General features: G+C 43.3%; 3 protein-coding genes across 3 annotated transcripts in view; 1 reads left to right on the top strand and 2 right to left on the bottom strand.

Annotated features, from left to right (window-relative positions):
* The window catches only part of unga (uracil DNA glycosylase a), a 13,193-nt gene extending 9,253 nt beyond the window's left edge, over positions 1-3,940 (bottom strand). The window contains exons 1-2 of the mRNA XM_043715492.1: positions 3,617-3,940; positions 2,551-2,781 (exon numbers count right to left, since the gene is read on the bottom strand). Of these exons, the coding sequence (XP_043571427.1) occupies positions 2,551-2,781; positions 3,617-3,730 (345 nt within the window). The 5' untranslated portion in view covers positions 3,731-3,940. The remainder of the gene's footprint in view (positions 1-2,550; positions 2,782-3,616) is intronic.
* Positions 3,941-4,325: 385 nt separating this feature from the next.
* Positions 4,326-13,645, top strand: alkbh2 (alkB homolog 2, alpha-ketoglutarate dependent dioxygenase). The gene is made up of 4 exons (XM_043715493.1): positions 4,326-4,469; positions 5,125-5,512; positions 7,475-7,673; positions 12,627-13,645. Exons 2-4 carry the CDS (start codon positions 5,185-5,187, stop codon positions 12,937-12,939), a joined length of 840 nt encoding a protein of 279 aa, XP_043571428.1. The 5' UTR covers positions 4,326-4,469; positions 5,125-5,184; the 3' UTR covers positions 12,940-13,645.
* Positions 13,646-16,925: 3,280 nt separating this feature from the next.
* Positions 16,926-23,924, bottom strand: part of LOC122562559 (ubiquitin carboxyl-terminal hydrolase 30-like) — a 36,589-nt gene continuing 29,590 nt past the window's right edge. The window contains exons 11-12 of the mRNA XM_043715491.1: positions 22,457-22,568; positions 16,926-21,255 (exon numbers count right to left, since the gene is read on the bottom strand). Coding sequence (XP_043571426.1) covers positions 20,991-21,255; positions 22,457-22,568 — 377 coding nt within the window. The 3' untranslated portion in view covers positions 16,926-20,990. The remainder of the gene's footprint in view (positions 21,256-22,456; positions 22,569-23,924) is intronic.

Genomic DNA, 23,924 nt, shown 5'->3' with positions numbered 1-23,924 from the left:
TCCTTTAGAGACCGCAATTTCCCTTCCCACATGGTTAAAGATGCCCTCCAACGCATCTCGTCCACATCCCGCACCTCTGCCCTCAGACCCCACCCCTCCAACCATAACAAGGACAGAACGCCCCTGGTGCTCACCTTCCACCCTACCAACGTTCGGATAAACCAAATCATCCGCCAACATTTCCACCACCAGGGATATATTTCCCTCCCCACCCCTTTCCGCCTTCCGCAAAGACTGTTCCCTCCGCGACTACCTGGTCAGGTCCACATCCCCCTACAACCCACCCTCCAGTCCTGGCATCTTCCCCTGCCACCGCAGGAATTGCAAAACCTGCGCCCACACCTCCTCCATCCAAGGCCCTAAAGGAGCCTTCCACATCCATCAAAGTTTTACCTGCACATCCACTAATACCATTTATTGTATCCGTTGCTCCCGATGCGGTCTCCTCTACATTGGGGTGACTGGACGCATCCTAGCAGAGCGCTTTAGGGAACATCTCTGGGACACCTGCACCAATAAACCACACCGCCCTGTGGTCCAACATTTCAACTCCCCCTCTGCCGAGGACATAGAGGTCCTCCACCGCCGCTCCCTCACCACCCGACGCCTGGAGGAAGAATGCCTCCTTGGATGCCGTCTGACCTGCTGTGCTTTTCCAGCACCACTCTAATCCAGAATCTGGTTTACAACATCTGCAGTCATTGTTTTTACCAAATTGCCCATAGTGTTAGGTGCATTAGTCAGAGGGAAATACGTCTGGGTGGGTTACTCTTCGGAGGGTCTGTGTAGACTGGTTGGGTCGAAGGGCCTGTTTCCACACTCTAGGGAATCTAATCCAACACTATTCTGATAGAATTACCCCAAATCATCCATGGACACCATCCCATCCTACCCAGCCCAACAACCAAGTGGACCCTTCTCGGATTTCAAACTTGGAGGCAAGGAGAACATGCTGTGCTGGGTGTGGCGTAAAACACAAACTGACTGCCATGACCCTCTGACACCTCATTCTGGCTTGACAGCAACCGACCACACTCACCTCCAAGTCAGAAAGATCCAAGCTCAAGTCCTACTCGAAAACATCAGCACAGAGGTTGATGCTGCTACTCCAGTCAGCACAGAGGGAGTGCGCTACTGTAAGCGGAGGCTTTGTCACTATTTCAAACAGGAGCACAGGAACTGGCCCTGGTATCCCAGCCAATACCCATCCCTTGATCAACATTACCAAAAAACACAATCACCACATTAGTATTTGAAGGGGCCTGCTGTATGAAAATTGATTGCTACATGTCCTACATTACAGTAGGGATTACACTTAAAGTCCTTCTTTGGCTGAAAAACATTTTGACTCAGATAGGAGGCAAGCACAGTGCCATATAAATGCAAATCTCTTCTCATTTACTGATCTAGTTATAAACACACACCTGGTCTAAAACAGTAGCCTCTGAAAAGTGGTTGATCTCATTAATCACAGTCTTGTCAGTAAACAACCGGATCTTGAAAATGAATGACTAACCCTTTTATTTAAAAAAAAACCCACTTCCAAGAACTGCATTTTGGACTCTCCAGAAATATTAATAAATACTGCAAACGCTGAAAATCAAAAAAAACAGGGTGCTGCCATGGTCTGTAAAGAATCCCTAGATTGTGGAAACAGGCCCTTCTGCCTAACAAGTGGGACGGCTTAGTGGTTAGCACTGCTGCCTCACAGCGCCAGGGTCCCAGGTTCGATTCCAGCCTTGGGCACCTGTCTGTATGGAGTTTGTACATTCTCCCCGTGTCTGAATGGGTTTGCTCCGGTTTCCTCCCACAATCCAAAGATGTCAGGTGAATTGCCCATCGTGTTCAGGGATGTGCAGGTTAGGTGCATTAGTCAGGGTTGAATATAGGAAAATAGGGTAGGGGAATGGGTCTGGGTGGGTTTCTCTTTGGTGGGTCGGTGTGGACTTGATTAGATTCCCTACTATATGGAAACAGGCCCTTTGGGCCAATAAGTCCACACCGACTCTGACGAGTAAACCCACCCAGACCTGTTCACCAAGCCTACATTTACCCCTGACTAACACACCTAACCTGCACATCCCTGAACACGATGGGCAATTTACCACAGCCAATTCACTTAACCTGCACATCTTTGGACCGTGGGAGGAAACCCACGCAGACACTGAGAGAATGTGTAACCTCCACACAGACAAATCCAGGTCCCTGGTGCTGAGAGGCAGCAGGGTTAACCACTGAGCCACCCCAAACAAGTCAAAGGTCACTGGCGAGAGCACCAAATGTTGGAAGTTGATGAATTATTAGAAATAGACAAAGAGAGGAATACCACAGGTTTAAAATGAGTATAGATTTTAAAGAGCGAAGACGGGTTGAAATATTTAAAAAGAGGGGCAGGAAAGTGTTGTAGAAATTCAGCAGGCCTGGGAATACTGTGGAGAGAGAAACTTAGCAGCAGTTAGTTAGACCTCTACTTGGGAACTGCAAGTGTCAAGCTTCTGTTGTGCGAGGAGGGTGTTGCCGATTGAAAAGAAAAGCCTTGCCCCTCCCAACCTTGATAAAGTACGGTTTGCTGAACTCCATCAGCAGCTCGCTCTTCCAGCTCTCCCCAAAGCCCGGGGGCACGTTGCGGGCAGCGAGTCTCTGCAGGGCCGCCTGTTTGTTCCTCTCGATGCGGGACAGCTGCTCGGGGCTGAGCGGGGAGCTGGGCTTGACCACCGGCGCTTCCTCTCCGTCCGGGCCAGCCTTCAGCCTCTTGACCGGGGTCCTCATGCCATTGTGTTCCTGGTCACCGAAAGAGAACAGACGGGTCAAGCGGGGGTAGAGCCGGGGCCCAGCGGCACTGAGTGACCACAGGACCCTCATTCTAACCGGCAGAAGCCGCGGGAGATATTCGCAAACCCCGCCCCTGCTGCTCGCCACATTCCATTTCGGCCCCACCTCCGCGCTCCCATTGGCCGGCCCCGCCTCCTTCTTGTAACATTCCCTTCCACAAACAATCTTTCCCGCCAACTTTGGATTAAAAAGGAGGAAAAGACTGAGATTTTATCTGGAAACATTCGCAAAGACAAAGAAAATACCTACAAGTGTTTGGAGAACCAGAAGCCACTTTTAATAGAATAAATTACCTGTAATTCATCAAGTTCATGTTGCCATACAAATGGGTTTATGGATAAATTTATCCGTAAACCTCCGAACTCCAATTAGTTTGTCTAATTTGCTAAATTAGTCCACATTAAGATTTATTAAAACTATCATTAAATTACACCACGCTGAAGATATAACTGGCTAGCTGGGGGGAAAACAAACTGAATCGGGGGAATTTTTACAGAAAACTTTCTAAATTACTCAAACGGCAAAACGCTCCTCACTCAAGAAAAGTTCAAACTCTTCAAAAGGCAGGTGTGGTTAATCTGAAACTCAAATATGTTAGAGCAACAGAATACTCGATTTAGTTCACAATTTGGCTTCGATTTTACACTTTTTATTAAAATCATATCTTTAAAAAAACAGTACTGCGAATGCTGACTATCTGAAATAAAACGATGCAGTGCTGGAGAGACTCAGCGGGCCTGGCACCAATTGTATAGAGAGAATAACAAAGTGACTTTTTAATTACCTCCTCTTGATAATTGTCCTTCCCATTCTCAACACTTTCCTCTGAAGCCTCAGACAAAGTTCTTTTTTTAGCCGCGGGACCGAAATAAGATGCAATAGTTTTCTGCCCGATCATTTTGAAGAACCGTTTCCCTCCAAATGAGTTAATATTTTCAGAATTGTGAATAAGCTCAGCCCGGACACAGCAACCTTTCAGGATGTCTAACTAGCATGGCTTTTTTCGCGCCAGATCCCGAGGGCGGGGACAAGATTTCTACCAAAAATATTTAGCAAACTTCCCCTCCCCCGGAAACGACCCAACTGGGGAAACTTGGTTAAATCAACCCGACGGAAATAGCAAACCACTCAAAATGTGTTTCGCACAATTACTGGCAATTAGACCATTTCTCCTACACAAAATATCATATCTTCCCTAGAGATTTAACTGCAATCTCAATTAAATAAAACCCCATACTAGTGATATGTCCCATGTACTTTATAATCAGCTCTTACAAGTTTAAAATATATTTATTCCAATCGATTTAACAATGGAAAAAAGAGTAAGTGGAGGAATAAAAATCTGTACTTTCAACTCGTTGAAATAGTTTGTCAAAATAAATTCCAATGACATTAATCTATTTGGCTACAACGGAGTATTGAGGGTTTGTGAGTGGAATTCGAAACTATTTGATAAAGCGTTTGTTATTGCATTTAAACAAATTATCCCGAGGTTCATTCATCGCTGTCCATTCATTCCCTGGGTTCATTTAGAGGAAAGTTGGGCGTTGATTCGCTGATCCCGGACACGTGCTCTGGAACAGGAAAGAGGAAGTGGACCTTTGTAATATGGTTTGGAGGAGGAGTTCAGTGTCAAGGTAAATTCCGCTTAAGTTAGGAAATAGCATGCATTCAAAATAAATTTGCAATAACCGTAGCCTTCAATTCAGTGAGAAGTAAAATTCAAAGTGGGGCTGTTCTGTAATTGACAATTAATTGCCCACGAGATGATGTTATTGAAATAAAACGAAGACTGGGGATGTAGTAAATCTGAAATAAAAACAGAAGTTGCTAGAGGGATTGCATTCTGAAGAAGAGTTATTCTGGACTCGAAACGTTAACTCTGCTTTCTCGCCACAGATGCGCCCAGACCTGCTGAGTTTCTCTAGCAATTTGTGTTAATGTTCTATCCACTTAGTTTCATTTAGAGGTAACCATGGTTAAAATAACTGTGGAAGTTGGAGATCGGAAACAAAACCAGGAATTTCTGGAGAAACCCAGTAGTTCTGGCAGCATCTGTGAAGAGAAGGCAGATTTAATGTTTTGAGTCCAGTAAGTGGAGATGTGGGAGCGGGATTGCATTGAAGCGGATGCCTCATCTAGTTCACTGACTTGATTTGGGCACAATATGCCACTGATGACTCCAAGGAATCTCAGTGGACAAACAAACAAGCCAAATCAAAACACTGCATTGAAGCAGTTTAGACTATAGTCAGGCATGTGTATAATGGCCATGTGCTGTTTTCTGAACAGATTGCTACTGAAGGTGACTCTAACTCAACACCATCGTGCTGCTCAGTGTGACCAGGTGCAATGATGGACAAGTTTGTCATCAGGCGACCAAAGAACTATGGCAATTCCAAGTCAGAACAGTGTGAGGTCCAAAAGCAGATGGATAGTAAAGCAGTGAATGATCCAATGGCAGAGAGTCCAAGGAAGAAACTGAAAAGCAGGACAGGTGAAAGTGAATTAACAGAACTGACACCCCCCTTAAACGAGCAGGGCTTGCTGAGAGATGCTGACTGTTCTTGGAAGCAGCTGAGAGCGGAGGGACTGAACTGTGATTATACCAAAATATTCACCAAATCAGAGGCGGATGACATATTTTTGCAGTTGGAGAAAGAGCTGGAGTATTTTTCAGGTACAGATTAAGATATTGGAGTGGAACAAATTTACAAAAGCCCAAATTCCTTTAAACAAACCAGTATGACTTGAGCAGCGACTCTGGCTCATGCTCTGTAGGGCTTCTACTGTTTTCTAAACCAGATGCACATTGGGCATCATCTCATTTGAGTTGAACTACTGCTAAAAGCAGTTCTTTCCTGCCACCCAGTGCTAGAGAGACTGCTATATTGATATTGCTGAAGAGGGATGTCATTCAACCCATCTGAGTTCATGGATCTGGAAAGATCTCAAATGCTGTATTGCCCAATTGATGGTGAAATGTTTTCAGTGATTGTTCTTCCACTATTTCTTCATTGTCTTGAATGGGTTTCTGCTTTAAATGCATCCTGGTAACTCAGGAATCCAAGCACTTGTTGCTGTAACAGTGCGAGATCAGGACTTTATGACAACAGCATTTACTCATACTGGAGTTATTTCACAATTCCAATATGAGTAAATGTTGTACAGGATTTCACTTACAGCTCCTTTACTAATTCTAACATTAAAAATGTTCCAAGCATATGACAAATAAATCATCTTAAAATCAAGGGATGGGCATAAAATAACAACGTGGATCCAGCATTATCCCTCCATCTTTTGTGAGCATTCTGCTGCCATGGTTATCCTGCACTTTTGAACTCCTCCATCATTGTAATATTATGAAATTAGCAGATCATATTTACGGCTGTGTGAATTTCACGTGTACTGTATTCTCACTTTCTTTTCTGAGAAGAGATCCATGGCAAACACTTGTTTTAAACCATGCTTGCACGCTCAGAGGAAAGTTCTTTTTAACTTATTGCCTAACTTAGATGTTGAAGATACTTTCAGAACGTCAGTTCCTGATCCCACACAATAAAGAAGTTTCCAGACCTCTGTCTGTGGTCCCTTAACTAACATTCACAGTTGAAAGTAGTATTTCTGCTTTCTCCTCATTGCATTTAGCCCAAAGTCAACTCTCAAGTCTTTCATAGTTGAAAGTTTGACCTTGATTATTGTCGAGAGTGTGGTGCTGGAAAAGCACAGCAGGTCAGGCAGCATCTGAGAAGCAGGGGAATTGATGTTTCAGGCTTAAGCCCAACTCCTCAGATGCTGCCTGAAATGCTGTGCTTTTCCAGCACCACACTCTCGACTCTGATCTCCTGCATCTGTAGTCCTCACTTGTTCCTGATATTGATTTTTGTACTGTTTCAAGCATTGGCAACTACATTTCTGAGGAAAAAATCCTGATTCTTCGTAAAAGAGACATGGAGTTGATTAAACCAACATTAGGAAAGCAACTTTTTAAAATAAAAAATCATTCACAGGATATGGGTGGTGCTGGTTAGGCCCATTCCTAGTTGCCCAGGATGGCGGTTAAGTTGCTTTGGGTCTGGAGTCGCAGGTAGGCCAGACCAGATAAGAATGACTGATTTCCTTCCCAAAAGGTCATCTAGATGGGTTTTTCTGACAATTGATAATGATTTCATGGTTAGCGTTAGACTGCCAAATCCAAATCTCTATTTAGTTCGAACTTCACTGTTGGCCATGATGGGATTGGAATCCATGTCCCCAGAACATGTGGAGTTTGCGCATTCTCCCCGTGTCTGCGTGGGTTTCCTCCGGGTGCTCCGGTTTCCTCCCTCCAAAGATGTGCAGGTCAGGTGAATTGACCATGCAAAATTGCCCATAGTGCTAGGTGCATTAGTCAGAGGGAAATGGGTCTGGGTGGGTCACTCTTTGGAGGGTCAGTGTGGACTAGTTGGGCTGAAGGGCCTGTTTTCACACTGTAGGGAATCTAATCTAATCTTAAAAAAATAATTACCTGGGTGTCTGGATTAATAGTCTAGCAATAATACCATTAGCTCACCATATTGACAAAGTTAGCCCATTGGTGTAAATGTTATGATTTCTGTCTTGACTCCAGTTTCTTTTCTGAAGATTTTTTTTTTCTCCCAAGGTGAAGAAACCAAAGTGCAAGTGTTTGGCAAATGGCACAATATTCCACGTAAACAGGTGACATATGGGGACCTTGGCTTGACCTACACTTACTCAGGGGTGACCCTGGCTCCTAAGCCCTGGCTTCCCGTGCTGGAGATGATCAGAGCCCGAGTAACGCAGGCTACAGGACACACGTTCAACTTTGTGCTGATCAACAGGTGAACAGTCAAAGACATTGTGGTGGGAGAGTTCAGATAGGAACCAGTAGAGAGAAGCTTTGAAATAACAGTTTATTACCTGGTAACCACAGACTCCAGTTTTTCAGGGTACAGAAGGCAGGTGATTAACCGTTTCAGTGGTTGACCACAGGGTTTGTATTATTGGTCATGCTGATGCTGGCCCTGAGGCAGGGAATATCTGCATAGGGGAAAGTTGCATTTGTATAACAACATTAGGTTATTTACAACCAAGAAAATGTTTTTGAAGTGTAGTCACTATTCTACTATAAAAACATTGCAGCCAATTTGTTCACAATAAGCTTCCACAAACAACAATTTGTTTATAACCAGAAGAATAATAATCTGTTTTTGTCAGAGGTACGGGTTCTACCCAGTGCTGACAAGGATCTGGGTACTTTTGCTTCATACTATCCCTGCTTTAGAACCTTGACCCAGGGTTCCAACCTATGGGATAATGACCTGATAGCTTTTCACTGATACATGTGTTGGGTAAGAAGCCAGTTGTCTTTTAAAAGTGAGTTGACAAGTTTTCAAATGTAAGCTGTCAATTATTAATCAGCTTGAGAACATATGCCTGTCAGTGCCCTAGTTTATCAAAGGATGTCTTGAATTGGTTGCAGTTTATTTATCACTTCCAGGGAGAGTGTATGAGGTCAATTAGACAGGGGGAATACTGATTATCCAGCTTAGCTTTCCTCTACCTTTCATCCAATTGCTTGGCAAATGGAGGAGAAAATAATCATGTATTCAATCATTCAGACAAACTCAATTGGCTACAGTCCTCGTGCCTTGTGCTTTGGCTGTCTGTGTAACTCAATAAAAGAGTGCAGTGTCAGTGGGAAATGTTGGTTTGGGAAGAAGCAGTACATTCAAAGAAGGAAAATGAAGAGTGTGAGCTAAAATGGCATCTTTCTCATTCTCACACAACCAAAAGTGTTCACAGCCACTGAACTACTTTGTAGTAAAATTACTTATCATACAGAACAGTGAGAGTCACTGAGGCGTTTTCTTGTGCAGTTCTGGCTGCCCTGTTATGGGAAGGATATTGTTTAAACTGGAGAGGGCCCAGAAAAGATTTACCAGAATGTTGCTGGGAATGGAGGGTTTGAGATATAAAAACATGCTGGAAAGGCTGGGATTTTCTTTCACTAGAGTGTAGGAGGTTGAGGGATGTGCTTGTAGAGGTTTAGGGATATGTTTATAGAGGTTTATAAAATCACGAGTTGAATGACCAGGGTCTTTTCCCCAGAGTGGGAGAGTTCAAAATTCGGCATATTTTTAAGGTGAAAGGAGAAAGATTTCAAAAGGACGAGGGGCAACATTGTTACACAGACAGCAGTTCATATATGGAATGAATTTCCAGAGGAAGTGGTGGATGTGGTTACAGTTACAACATTTAAAAGACACTTGAATGAGTTCATGATTAGGAAAGGTTTGGAAGGATATGGGCCAAGTGCAGGCAGATGGGACTAGTTTGGGAATATGGTTGGTGTGTACTGGTTGCACGAAGGATCTGTTTCGGTGCTGTATGATGCTATGATCATGAATCTTTGATAGCTTGTTTAATGCACACATAAATAACTGATGGACCTGGGTGAAGGATGAATGTTCTCCTGGAAGCCCAGAGAAACTCCCTTGATTTTTGAACAGTGCTATGCTGTTTTTTTTAATGTCCAGTTGGAGTCTGGAGTTACTGTCAGCTATAAAAGGTGATGGGTTTGTTAACGTAGCACTCATTCAAATGTCAGCAGGGAGTGGGTGGGTGTGTAATTTTATTTTAATATTGACCCGTGTTGGGTGAAGATAATTGCTGAGTTAATTTCTTAATTTCAGATATGGTTTTGCTGTCTCCCATTGTAAAAGTCAGGTATTCATTTTCTTCTTAAATTATCTGCCTGTGAGCTGCAACATGGGTGGGCCATGGAGAGGCTTTCTGAATACACTCTGACTGGATGTGATTTTTTCGTACCTAAGTATGGTGAAAAGTTTTATTTTGTGAACAGTACAGACAGATCATAGCAAACAAGGACATAGAGATCAGAGGGCGCTTAGACAGAGCGAGGTGTACAAGGTTACAGCTGCATGGGAGGTGCACAAAACAAGATCATTATTATTAGAGATTGATGAGCTGATACTTGAAGAAAACACATTAATTAGTAACTTATTGCTACTGGACAGTTGTCTTCTTTGTTTGTGTGAGGAAATGTCCCCTGAGAGCAATTTGCTTTGGGAAGAATTTTACAGTGCACTGGTGTTAGATAAATGTTAAAAGAAACTCCAGAAAGACTAAAGGTTAATGGATGGTGTAAGAATCAGACTGACACAGTGACGGTACTGAGTGGGAGAGACCCGCATTCGATCCTTGGGTCATGTCGACTCAGCTGTGAGGAGATTTAGTAGCTTCACAATTTAAAGGAGACTTAAACAATTCTGAGTGCTCACTCCTGATCACTAAATGATCTCTGCTGGATGTCCCTATGCCTGAAATTCTGGTGTCCCTCTGGGATGTATCTCTGCCCCCTCTCCTTTTGGCGACATCATGTGAAAACACAGTGATATGTCCAATGTGCAGACTGACCACATCAGGGTATAACTCACCACCACCCCTCCACTGCCTCAGATTTATGACTGCTTAAGCAACACCATTGCTGGAGAAGTATACGCTTGCTCTGATTCCTGATCCTGAGTTACCAACTCCATCTTTTCCGGGCAACTGTGAGGCTGAGCCAGGCTGTACGTGACTTTGGTCTTGCTTTTTGACCCCCAAATGAGCTTTTGACTACAATTTGTTCCATCACCAAGACTGTGCGCTCTTCACCCTCATGACATTACCTGGTACTGCTCCTGCCTCAGCTCCTCTGCTGCTGAAACCCTCATCTGTGCTGTTTTGTTCTTTCTGGACTTGACGAACGCAACACTTCCCTGTTTCCCATCTCCCACCTGACCCAGAGCCTATCTCTCTCGCCCAGTCTTCCTGTCCATCATCCTTATACCCACTGACCTACAGCAATGTTCTGTTTGAAAATTGTCAAGCGTGTTCACATATCCCACCATAAGTCTTCCCCTTCCCAGGCCTAAACCCCCTCTGATATCTACGTTCCCAGAATTTGGGCCTCCATTTCCTTTTAGTCTTTGGCGTCGCTGATTTAAGTAACCATTTATTACTCACCTTTAAGGGGACGACGAGCCTACTACAATCCATGGGGTGTAGAAAAGGGGTTGTGTGAACTACCGCCTTCAGCTACAGCAGCCTACGAGATGCAGGTACACCCACAGGGCTGTAATGAAGGGAGTTCCAAGATTTGAGCCAGAAACAATGAAGAAATGGAGATATATTTCAAAGTCGGGATGGTGTGTGACTGGGGGGAGACTTGCGTGGGAAACTTGGTGTTCCCATGCATCTGCTGTCCACCCCTTCAAGAGGGAATGGTTTGGAAGATGTGGTCGGTTGATGAAGCCATGGTGAGCACTGCTGCTGCTGGAGGCAGTGTGTATATAAAGGAGTGGATAGGGTGCCAATCCAGCAGGCTACATTTGTTCTGAATAGAATCAGGTTTTTTGCGTAGGCAAGTGGAGAATATCCCAACACACCTTGTGACTTTGACCTTTATAGATGGCCAACACTTTGGGGAGTTAGAAGTCCTAGGCGTGTGTAGACCCTACCTCACTCACATCATTGGCAGCTGGATTGTTGTCATGGTCTAGAATTTTCTCCATAAATCTTGTTCCCTCCAAATATGTGAAACCCTTCCCACAGGCAGGATGCAAGGATACGTTTGGACAAATATCTCCAAGTTACCTCTGTCATATTTTGTCTGGTAATGCTGCTGTGAAGCACCTTGGAATGTTTTACTCCAGCTAAAAGTGCTTAATAAATGCAAGTTCTTGTTGGACTGGATTGTGGGCTCCGCTCCCATTGAGGAGTTGCCTGCTGACCATAGATGTGTAGGACAATCCTAAGGAGAATGGGCTGCTGGGTAAGCTATCACTAGTGAGCTGCTTACTAACAAAAACAGCAATTGCTGGAAAAGCTCAGCAGGTCTGGCAACATAGAGTCCTAGAGATGTACAGCATGGAAACAGACCCTTCGGTCTAACCCGTCCATGCCAACCAGATATCCCAACCCAATCTAGTCCCACTTGCCAGCACCTGGCCCATATCCCTCCAAACCCTTCCTATTCATATACCCATCCAAATGCCTCTTAAATATTGCAATTGTACCAGCCTCCACCACTTCCTCTGGCAGCTCATTCCATACACCTACCACCCTCTGTGTGAAAAGGTTGCCCCATAGGTCTATTTTATATCTTTCCCCTCACCCTAAACCTATGCCCTCCAATTTTGGACTCCCTGACCCCAGGGAAAAGACTTTGTCTATTTACCCTACCCTCTCCCTATAGCTCAAATCCTCCAACCCTGGCAACATCCTTGTAAATCTTTTCTGAACCCTTTCAAGTTTCACAACATCTTTCTGATAGGAAGGAGACCAGAATTGCGCGCAATATTGCAACAGTGGCCTAACCAATGTACAGCTGCAACATGATCGCCCAACTCCTGTACTCAGTATTCTGACCAATAAAGGAAAGCATACCAAACGCCTCCTTCACTATCCTATCTACCTGCGACCCCAGGAGCTATGAACCTGCACTTCAAGGTCTCTTTGTTCAGCAACACTCCCCAGGACCTTCCTCCTTCACTATCCTATCTACCTGCGACTCCACTTTCAAGGAGCTATGAACCTGCACTCCAAGGTCTCCAAGCATCTGTGGAGAGAAAGCAATTTTTCAGGTTCAGTGTCCCTTCCTCAGAACTAGTGAACTGCTCCTGGGACTAAGGGGAATTGCATTTTTTAAACTGAGTCAGAGTTTGTATCACAATCAACTGACCACCAGATGCGAGTTAGAAATGCTGATGTTTTGTTCTCACTGACAGGTACAAAGATGGACGAGACCACATAGGGGAGCACCGTGATGATGAGAAGGAACTGGAGCCTTTCAGCCCCATCGCATCAGTCTCCTTTGGTGCCTGCCGGGACTTCATCTTCCGTCACCGGGACTCCCGAGGTAAACATGCGACACGCCGCCTGGAACCAGTGAAACTGCTTCTGGGCCACGGCAGCCTGTTGATGATGAACTACCCCACCAACATCTACTGGTACCACAGCCTGCCAGTCCGCAAAAACGTGCTGAGCCCCCGCATCAATCTGACCTTCCGCAAAGTCTTACCTCTGGCAAAGGCTGATTGAGAGCATTCCCCTCAGCATAACTGATAGACAAGTGAGAGTCAACAGTCCGTTTCTGAACTTAGTCCTTGAAACTGCTGGGCTGAGATTTGCCTTCAGCAGCAGTGGCTCTGTTGCTACCTCAGTCCGACTGTCTTGTGGATGAGTCAAATTGAAGACCTGTTTGCCACCTCCTCGTGTGGATTAAGGGATCCTATTTGTGTTGTTTGGAAGAAGGGCAGGCAGCTATGGTTGGTGTTTCACTCCGTGTTTAATTCTTCAAACAACATTGCGAAAATAATTGCTCTCTTCACTGTTACTGTCGGTGGGATCTTTCTGTGCGCACATTGGCTACCACTTTTCTTGTATAATGAGCAAACTACTTTGAGGCTGATAGAGGTGCTTTATAAATGTAGGGTCGTCTTGATACGAATTGTCTGTTCGTACAGTAATTAGAGGCCTTTACAGCTCATAGTCACGACTGTCATCCCGTAATGCTACAAGCATTAGGATGGAGAGTATTGCATATAGCACTGAGTGGGAAACCTACCTGATGTAAATGCCCCCCCAGTGATGCTAACATAAACCAATGACAGCATCACAAACACCTTGCTGAAACTGGGCTAACAAAGACAAAGAATCAAGCTCATAACTCTTTGTATTCATAGCACCAGGTTGATACTGGTCATCCTTATATGCAATAAAAGTTGTGTTATTGATTTTCAAGTAACACAATGGTCTTCCATAAGTTTTGTTCAGAATATTTTTATATCAGGAATTGATGAAATCAATAACAGCACATGACTTAGACACATTAATTATCAATAGTTTAATTGGAATGTGCATTTTTTTTAGGGATTCCCATTGACTATGATCAAATCGAATAATATAGACCTCCCTGGAAGTACCTTTTCTAATCAACCTGTTCAGGGATGTTATTACACATCTCTGGAGTAGGTGAGACTTGAACTCACACCTCTTAGCCCAAACATCTAGACACTACCACTGTGCCACAAGACTTAGTCTTAAATTGGTACACCTGTTTCCTTTGCATGGAATTTCAGTTGAAAACCATCTTTTGGCGTGCCCATTTGCCACCGGGCGGTGGGGATCCCCAGTGGAGGGCTCTCTACGCGGGAGTCCTCCCCCTTTCTCTCGGGGATCTGGGGTGGAGGGTGCTGCACGCAGCAGCCCCCTGCAACCGCAGATTGCGATGGTTCATGGACTCCCAGCCCAACTGCTTGTTCTGTGGCGCTGCGGAGTCCGTGGACCATGTATATATTGGGTGTGGGCGTTTGCACTCCCTTTTTGATTCCCTTAAAAACCTTCTCCTCTGTTTTTGGCTGCACTTCAGTCCCACACTCCTGATCTTTGGGCACCCGGTACGGAGGAAGGAGGGCAGGAAAATAAAATAAACAGGAAATTTTTGATTTAGTCCCTACCCTCCCCTTCACTGTTTTTGATCACACAGCACTGCCCTTTGATGTGAAGGGCAGTGTTTGTCACTGGCCACCCGGGTGTTTTCCTATCTTCCTGGTGGTGGAAATTGAATAAAGATTCGTGCACTTTGTGTCTTCCACTGTGTCTCACACCTGCACACACACACCATGGGTTCTGGGGATAAAATAAGCACTACCGCACTTAGGTGGTAGTGTGGGGGTTAAAAGAAAAAAAAAATAAACAGGAAATAAACAGGAGTGTCCTCCCTCCAACTCTATTTTGATTTAGTCCCTACCCTCCCCTTAAAAAAAAGAAAACCATCTTTACCACCAGCAGTTGTATAATAGGAATGTGTCTGGTCCTATATCTGTATATATTTTACATATAAGAATCATATACTGCTGCAACATTTCTTTATGCAGAGTCCATCCTTGCACAGATTAATTGTGAATTCCTATGTAAATATGCTAGTCTCTACTTATAGTCTGTTGCCTTGTGTGCTATAATATGCAGTTTGGCTTCTCAGAGGAAATTTCTTCTCCGACCAACTTCTGCTGCATTATAGCACCATTGGGTCTGTATTAGCTCCAGGCATGAGGCCGCTCCGGGCATGAGGCCACTCTCGGCTAGTAGAGAAAATCTGTCAGATAATGCTATCTTACTAATATAGCCACTTGCTATACAAAGGCCTCTGCTATTCTTCACCTGAAGAATGCCAATTTTTTCCTAAATTATGTTTTGTTTTAACCCATTGTGATCAATATTGTGTATACATGTGCCCTTCCCAGTATGGTTATAAAGTGAAAACTTGATTACGTATTTTTGAGGGGCATGATAACAAATGGTAAATACTCTAAGATTATATTCCACATGAGCATCAACATTTATTAATAGAGCCAAAAATGGTTTTCTTAATGCACTTTTTTTGTAATGCAGTATAAAGGAAGCAACTAGTTACAGCTCGCTGGATTACATTAACAAGATAATTTAATTTCCTTTCCTTGTTGGGAGCATTCTTTTTCTTTTACTTAACTGTTGTTGCTGCATGTCTGATTTAGCACCTATCTTGATCACATCTGATTGTGGGCTAAAAATTTTCCAGCAGGGTTGTTCAGTCATGATCAATGGTGGAAGTATGTTTGCTTTCTCTAGTGTAGGTGCACTGAGGCATATTGTAGTCCTCCAACCATTGACTCAGCTCAGATCAGTCAACTTGTTGACAAATTGAGGATTGAGAATGCTAGTCCCATAGAGTGCATCACTCAGCACATGCTACATAATTTACAGGCCACTCAAGAAGCATTTTTATAGATTTGAGTTAATTAAAAAGGAATATTCTCATGGCAAAGGTTTGGCTATTCAGGACTGAGGTTAGAAATGATTTGGGGCACTAATGTTACGGTGAGCCATCATTGGTTGTAACCCTGTCAGGTAAGCGACACCTTCCATTTTCGGTTAGATTCACACATGTATTGGGACACAATTTTAACCCTTTCACCACAGGCACTAATGTTACGGTGAGCCATCATTGGTTGTAACCCTGTCAGGACAACGTAGACTAATCAATTGGTGTTTTAACGGTCTGTGTTACAATGTTATACTTTGGTTTATCTAAATAAGACCATAAGAAATAGGAACAGGATTAGGCTGTTCAGTCCCTTTGGCCTGTTCCATCATTCAATAAGATAATTCCTTACATCCACTTTGCTGCCATTTCCACAAAACCCTCAACTTCCCAACTAATCAAGAATCTATAATCTCAGCCTCAAGTATACACAAGGACGCTGTCCCCACAGCTCTCTGTGCCAAGTAATTCTAAAGACCTACACTCCACAGCGATGAAATTTCTCCTTCTCAGTCTTAAATTCGTGCACTTTATTCTGAGACTGTGCCACCTGGTCCTAGAGTCTCCAATGACGGCAAACATCCTTTCAGTATTTACCCTGTCAACCTCAATAAATATGTTATTGGGGACTAAGATTTTACAAGCTTATAATGTTGAGAAGCAAAAGTTTCTGCGATAGATTTTGATGTTGCTGTATCTGTGGAAACGCAAACTCCTGAAGGGATCTCCTGATCTATTATTATAGGTAGACCACAGAAGGCCAATGTCAAACACCTTGTGTACATTTTAGGAAAAGTATAGATAAGAACTTGTTGAAATCGCAATTCTGGTAAGAGTCCTTGTTTCTAGTAAAAGGGCTGATTAATTATCAGACCATATCACACGGCAACACTCCACCTAGAGTGGCATTGCCCATAAACACAGCCCTAAGGTATATGTGACTAGGGCAGGAAGCAAGTAAATTCTGTTCCCTGTTGTCATTTTCATGGATAAAAGTCAGGGCCCAAACAGAGCAAAGCAGAAGGGGGAACAAGAGCAGGGAATAGGTGGCATTAAGTTTCAAAAAATGGTATCCCAGGAAGAAAAGAGGTGGAAGGGAGTCTCCACAATTCTGCAGCCTGGAGAATGAGTTGAAACAGAACACATTCTTGGTTTAGACACATTGAAGAGTTTAGGAGGGAAGTGTCTGAGAAGTATTGATAAACTCCACACTAAAGTGGAACTGTTCTGTTAGCCCAGAAGTAAACTTTATTAGTTTTCTGTCTGACAAATTAAAACTGACCTTTCCTGCGATAATTTCATTCATATATACATATACACAGATGTACAATTAATGTTAGTGCAAAAATTGCTTTCGTTTTGCAGTTTCTTGTTTATACAATCAGAACTTCATTACTTTTCTCACAAAAATATTAAAAATCCAACATTTAACATTTCCCACTCTCTCCAGCTTGCACATTGGCACAACAAATACACAGCTTTTTATAAATTCAGGGCGATGAACTGGCACACCAACAACTAAGTCAGGGCTTGACAGTGAAGGGCGTTTGTTTTGGGCTAGACCAGAGGCATGTGACTGGACACGTAAAATATCAAGATATTTACTGTAAAGTTTGACTTTTTCACACAATCCTGCTGCACATCAGACTCCCTTGGCACTGCCCTTCAATGCCTCTCGGTAGGAAAGCACTGATTTTGCAATAAGTTTTTCAGAAACCGGTCTGACGCGTACAATGAAGTGCATGGACTCAAGTTAACAGTCATGAAAAAAAATTCTGGTGGCATTGGAAGGTCATCTTCTCCCAACCTATTGACATGTAGTAAGTATAAGATAAAGTAGACTTTTTGTGAACATACAAAACTAAGGGCACTTTGAGGGATCCCTATCCTTGACTCGTCTATAGCACATGATTCACAGCCTAAGTCTTTGGGATAAACTGCTTAAATGAACAGAATAGTACTGGGATTTCTGAATAGTTACATATTTAACAACACTACCAAGACAATCTTAAATTACCGTTACATCCAAGCATTTAGGAATGATATCAGGAAGCATTTTTTCATACTTAGAATGGTGGAAATCTGCTCCCAAAAGGCTGATGGGATAATTGTAACTTTGAAGGCTGAGTGCGCTGGTTAAGGCTGTCAAAGGAGATGGTACAATGCAGGAATAGATCAGCCAAGACCTAACTGAATGGCCTGCTGATGTTCTTATGAAACAATTGAAATACAAAATGATGAGAACCAGCAGTTGGAGTTTGTAGTCTTTTGCAGCCATCACATTCATAGGTCTCCGATAAACCCATCAGCTTCAAACCACTGCAACTCCATGGCAGTATAAGACATTGTACTGAATTCAACCAACAGGCACCTGAACATGTTCATCTCTTGCATTGTAAGTTTAAATAAATGGTTATAGCAACATTTATATATCAAATGTTTAATTTGAACTAGTAATGTGGGTTAGGTGCTGTCTATCCATTGACATATTATACAAACCACCTAAAAAGTCCAGCTCCAGGTGAGCAGGACTGCACCCCACATTCTGTCTGTCCATATTAGGGAGGACTTTGAGAATTCGAATTCCATTACTGAGAGTGTTGGGATCAGAAAATGTTCTGGCAGATTGCTCCTGGTAAAATTGTTTTAGTGGTCATACTATACCTACCCCATCCAACATGCACTGGCCTGCTCTCAGAGACCTTTGAGCCAGGGGTAAATACATCACTCAATGGACAATTCCAGATCCAGAACTTGTTAAAATTCCCTGTAAAACTTCCTGATTATGGCTGGATCAACTATTCCCAAACTAGTGATCACTGTTCGGAGGAAGTCAGGTCAAAAATGCACCAGGCCTAGGGTTGGGCAAAGACTAGGTAAGATACTGGAAGGTGATCAGCATTTATGTAACTACCTATACCCAACAATCATCAGAGGAGTATGACTGAGAACTGGGGAATCGTCACAATAATGTAAAGTGTGGAGATGGAAGGGAAAGTGGTCATTCTGTCAAAACCAATGAGATTTGGCTCACATCAGGCCACCAGAACTGGTGGTTGAGTCCACTGCCACACCAACCTTGGACTTGACATGAACGGCACATAGCATATTATTGCCATTCCACTAGACAAAGATCATTTTACTGAACAACCCCCTTCCTCCCAATCAACTATCCCAAAATTTCTTGCCCTCTTTCCAAAGTTTCCAATGTTAAGGTAAGCTTTCACCAGAGATGTGACCACTAATAAGGTTTTGTAAGGCAAAATCAGTGACATTTCTGGGATTTTGTCTGAGCTGAGCACAGCTTTTGCAAAAACATGTGTCCGTAGGTCATGTGATCACATTGAGTTTCGCTGACAAAGCCTGCCAAATCACCATCTAATGTCCACACAGAAAGACTTGCAAAGTGGTGGTGGTGGTGGCGGGGGGGCCTTTGGTGCAAAGGAGGTCTCTGTCACCCCAGCCAATGTCAACCCCCTGGTCCACTTTACCTGAGGTGTTCCTGATAATTATGATTTGGTCCCATACTGCATTTGCCAACAGCCAGCGAGAGGGTGCCATTCAATGCACTCCAATCTTCTTTATACAACAGATTATTATCGTCCACTGCTTTATCCAACTGAACATCACACAACATTACTAATACTGAAATGGAACGACGTCTAGCTAATATTGAACTTATACTTTCAATTTAAAGTAGATAGTAAGTAAAACTGAAGGGCGTATAAATACTGTATGTGGCAAAATGGACAAAAGCTGACCAATTCAACCTAAGTCTTTCCACCTTTGCTGTCTGTGCCACTGTGTTGCAGTGTCCTCTAAAGCTACCATACATGACCCAGACTGATTGAGCCATCGATATTCACATCGTGGACTGGAGTTGTTTATGTAACACACTACACAGACACCCTACCCGCTTTTTCCCTGAATGGTAATGACAATGCTATTTTAATGCCCTCCCGATTTCCCTGACACGAGCTCACGTACAGCTTCAGTGCCTCAGACACTGGGCAGCCATTCAACCAGAAACAGCAGAATAGTCATACTATGGATCTTACTCACACACCCTATGGTAAACACATATATACAGTTATACAAGTGAGCAGGAACTCCGGATCATTTCTTCCCATTTCAATGAGAGATCAGGTCATCTGTAGCTTTGCCCTGTCTGAGGTATTTTGTTTGCTACATGTGTCTGTTTCTGTTTGGCAGATCACAACTTTTACCTCTGATCATAAAATGACTCACTTTGTGCTATTTTGTACGGGCATGCCATGCCAGTTAGACTTGTCCCTATGAATGAGGACTCACAATTGCCAGCATGATTGCATAGAGATATGCATTTTCTGAAAACTGGTGAAAATCACCTTGCCTGTTACATTCAGGGATTATATCAGCACTTCCTCCCATCACATTTCAAGGCAGTGAGCATAACACATGGGCAATTTATAACCAGACTAATCTGTATGATCTTGAAGCTCTATCGTCTAATCCCTCCGCTTCTGATGCTGTCAACTCTTCCACAGGCTGTGGTGGGCCTATAATAATTCAGCCAAGACTTTATTGTTAGTGCACAAATCTCAGAGAGCTGGGGCACCACTGTCTCGCCCTCACCTGACAGACTCTCAATCTACAGGCAGTTAATTGGAACCCACGTTTTTGCTCTCCCTGTGAAGGGGTAATTTGTAGCAACCCCAACTATTGTCACATTTTGGAATGAGCACAGACTGAAGGGGGTACCTGGGACAAATGCTACATGCAGTGTACATAGCCACAGGTCTTAAAGGGAACTTCTTCAATCTTCCTTTAAAACTTTTTCACTAAACCCATGCCTCTATTGCTATGGTTCCCTGGAAACTGGGGTCATGACTGTAGAAATATTCAAATAGCTAGCACCCAAGGGGGTAGTGGTTCCAACTTGGATACATACGTAGATGAATTGATTCTCACTTTAGGATTTCAACTCATTAATCCAACATGACACTGCTCAGTGACGCTGACTTTTCTTTGCAATAACACTACACACATGAAGAAACACATTTCTCAACTGTTTCAAGCACACAGGTATAGGTATCTAACTATTATTCTCTTTATAGATGGAATTGGGTGGAAAATTAATATTTAAATATGGGTAGACCTCAATCTTTTTGGTTCACTGCACAAATATTGGGACTCTGGGTGGGTAGTAATGGGGCTCCATTTCCTTCCAGCAGTTGGTTTACTCTAAGAACCCATGAAGATTACATGTCCTTTCAAAGCAGCAGCCAAAAGGCTGGCTCTGTCTACAAGCTCACTCCTCTGGCCCGAGCTCACGGCTCGTTCGCCTCACCAGCGGCCGAACTCGCTCGTAGAAGAGCAGGTAGGCATTGGAGGCAAGGACTTCCTGCAGGCTGGCTCTGCGCACCGTGTCATCTGATATCCACAGCCAATGGTTGCTGACGGCCGCTGGGTTCTTCGATGCCGATGGCGAGCGGCGGTAGGTGACAAAGTGGCCCGAGTGGATATCGCCGTGGTGGACAACCACAGACATCAGTCGGAACAAATACATCGATGAGCTGTGGGAATGAAGCAGAACATTAGGCTCACACTGGAAAGAAAGGTTCTCTTTTGCCTCCCTCCTCCCCGACTCTAATGGACATTTACTCAGTGGGTGACCTTCTCCAAGATTTCAGTGAAAACTCCAGTCTCAATAATGTCAGGGGAAGAGTGTCTCAATAGCAGTTTGGAATTATCACTCTGTTGCCCATCCCTTCTTGGCAGAGTTGAGACCATTTGTTCAGTAAATAGAAACATTGGGTCGATTGTAAAAGTTGCACCACAGGAAGGATGCAACAAGGCACTGTAAGATAAGCTAATTAGCCATTGTCCACAAAGAACCACAAGATAGCGAGAGACAATTGGTTATAAATAGTTTGAGGAACTCCAATCGGTAAGGGTGGGGTAATGTCAGGAGTCAGGCCTCCAGGACCTACCTACAGGGACAGGACCTGTGCTCTGATCTCATCATTCTGCAGTGCATTGTAGCCATCAACCAATTGTACTCACTAGCCACTTCATAGGAAGCATGTGCACTAACAAGTGGTATTCTACTGTATATATTGTACATACTGAATGATTCAGTACAGGCCAAGCAGCCCATCCTGCCTGATCCAATTCTTCTCTCTCCCATTGGCCTGCAACATTTTCCTCTTCCAGAAGATAATTCTCGGTCGTTATCTTTTTCCATTAAAAGAACACCATTATTTAACCCAGAGGATCTTTAATCACAGAAATCCAGTACGAGTACAGATGCACTATCCTTTATCCGAAATGCTCGGGACCAGCTGGTTTTCAGAATTCAGAATTTTTAGACTTTCAGAATAAGTGACAGTTTGATGGTGGAAGTTTTAAAAATCTTACCTGACAGCAGACTGAGTAAAATGGGCCCTGAAACAGAATTGAGGCCTGCCAGTGCTGGGCCACGCCCCCTCACGTCACATCTGAGTGACATGCATCAAGTGGGTGTGGAGTTGGGTTAACTGTCTGCATGCCAAACAAACTTGTTAATTAGAAAAAAAACTACTAAAAACCTTCAGATTTCGGAACTTTTCAGATTTCAGATAAAGGGTTGTCTACCTTTAATACCATACTCATCCCTGAAACCCGTCTGAAGGATCAAATGACTCTGGAGTGCATATTGATGGTCACATAGTTCTGTTGAGAGCAAACTTAAATTTTAAGTTTTGGGAGAAGAAAAAACAAACTAGAAAGACTCACGCGTAACTTTGTGTAACAGGAGACGGAGAGGTTGCAAAGGAAGTTGACAGCAGAGATGATGAGCATGCTCCATTTGCAACTTGCATTTTACTAAGGCTGGGCTGTGTGGATCCTAAAAGAGGAGAAACGGAGAAATAAAAGAATTTAAAGTATCATTTTTGAACTAATTCACTGATAGCTGCTGGGAAGCAATGAAATGTTTAAAAGTAGGGTCAACAGCACTTGTAAAAGATCGACTGTCATTAACAGTCATATTCAAAGCAAGCTGCAGTCATTCTATACACAAAACCAAATCATGATTCTGAAATCAAGAAAATGCCAGATGGATCCATCAATGATTGAAATAAACACTTATAGCCATTCTGTACGGATTGGTTTAATTCCCTTATTCGTAAGGATTACACTGTCATCCTGTTTGAAGGACATGTCTGATTTGGGAGATGGTTGACAGAGGAGCTATACCTTAATTGCTTCGGGATGTTCCTTCAATTATTCCTCGTTCCTGTCTCCCTGCAGAGAAACATCTGGCCTGCCATCAATGGCAGCACACGCCAGTAACTCAGAAGGTAGGTGGAGTTAGGAATTCACATCTCTGCACTCCAGTTAATGGCAGGTTGGCAATGTTCTAACACTACGTGTCATCTTACTGAGTGTTTGGCAGTGTTCACCTTACTGAGTGTAAAAAGCACACAGCACCTCCATGCCACCTTGGTAAGGTTTGAAGAGATATTAAACACCAACCTCACAGCAAAATTATCATCTTCCTGAAGTTATATACACTCAAATAAGATGTGCCCTCTTTGAAATTGGTTTTCTAACCACATTAATAAAATGATTAAATGTCTTGGCACTTGGAACCTGATGCTGAATAAATTCTCTTTTCCCAAAGAGTGGCAAGAACATTGTAAGCCCTCTCATAGGAGTGGGTGAATAAAATAGCACCATTACATTTAAGGAGAAACTGGACAAACAAGTGAAAGTGATTCTTAGAATGATAGATTTAGATCAGAAAATAGGTGGATTGTTCAGTGAAAAAGAAACACTAGTTGTGTCAAGTGGCCAGCTTCTACAGAATGAAATGGATATTTGCAGCAAAGTTGTTTTCTTCAAAGTTAGAAACCAAATCTGTTACTGAATGTTTAGCTTTAATCTTCATCTTTCTCATCAGACGTGGGCATTTCTGGCTCGGCCAGCCCTAACTGCCCTGGTGAAGATGGATGCGAGCCACCTTCTTCAACTGCACCAGTCCATGAGATCAAGGTACAGCCACAGTGACGTCAGGCAGGCAAGTTAACCCAGCCACAGTGAAGTAACGGTGGTATAGTTTCAAGTCAGGATGGTGTGTTGATTGGAGGGGAACCTGTAAGTGGTGGTGTTCCAATGCATTTGATACCCTTGTCCTTCTGGGTGATAAAGGTCATAGGTTTGGAAGGTGTTGCTAATATGTTCTTAGAGAATTGCTATATAC

This window comes from Chiloscyllium plagiosum, chromosome 25, assembly GCF_004010195.1.
Source record: "Chiloscyllium plagiosum isolate BGI_BamShark_2017 chromosome 25, ASM401019v2, whole genome shotgun sequence".
In the NCBI taxonomy this organism is placed as follows: Eukaryota; Metazoa; Chordata; class Chondrichthyes; order Orectolobiformes; family Hemiscylliidae; genus Chiloscyllium; species Chiloscyllium plagiosum.
The sequence above is the reverse complement of the archived record's forward strand: the minus strand, read 5'-3'. Positions and strand labels throughout refer to the sequence as shown.

What these genes read in the sequence shown, in the direction of transcription:
- alkbh2 (XM_043715493.1), top strand. Translation starts at nt 5,185, where the DNA reads ATGATGGACAAGTTTGTCATCAGGCGACCAAAGAACTATGGCAATTCC. An exon ending in AGAGCTGGAGTATTTTTCAG is followed by an intron (nt 5,513 to 7,474) that starts GTACAGATTAAG and finishes TTTTCTCCCAAG; the next exon opens with GTGAAGAAACCAAAGTGCAA. An exon ending in AACTTTGTGCTGATCAACAG is followed by an intron (nt 7,674 to 12,626) that starts GTGAACAGTCAA and finishes TCTCACTGACAG; the next exon opens with GTACAAAGATGGACGAGACC.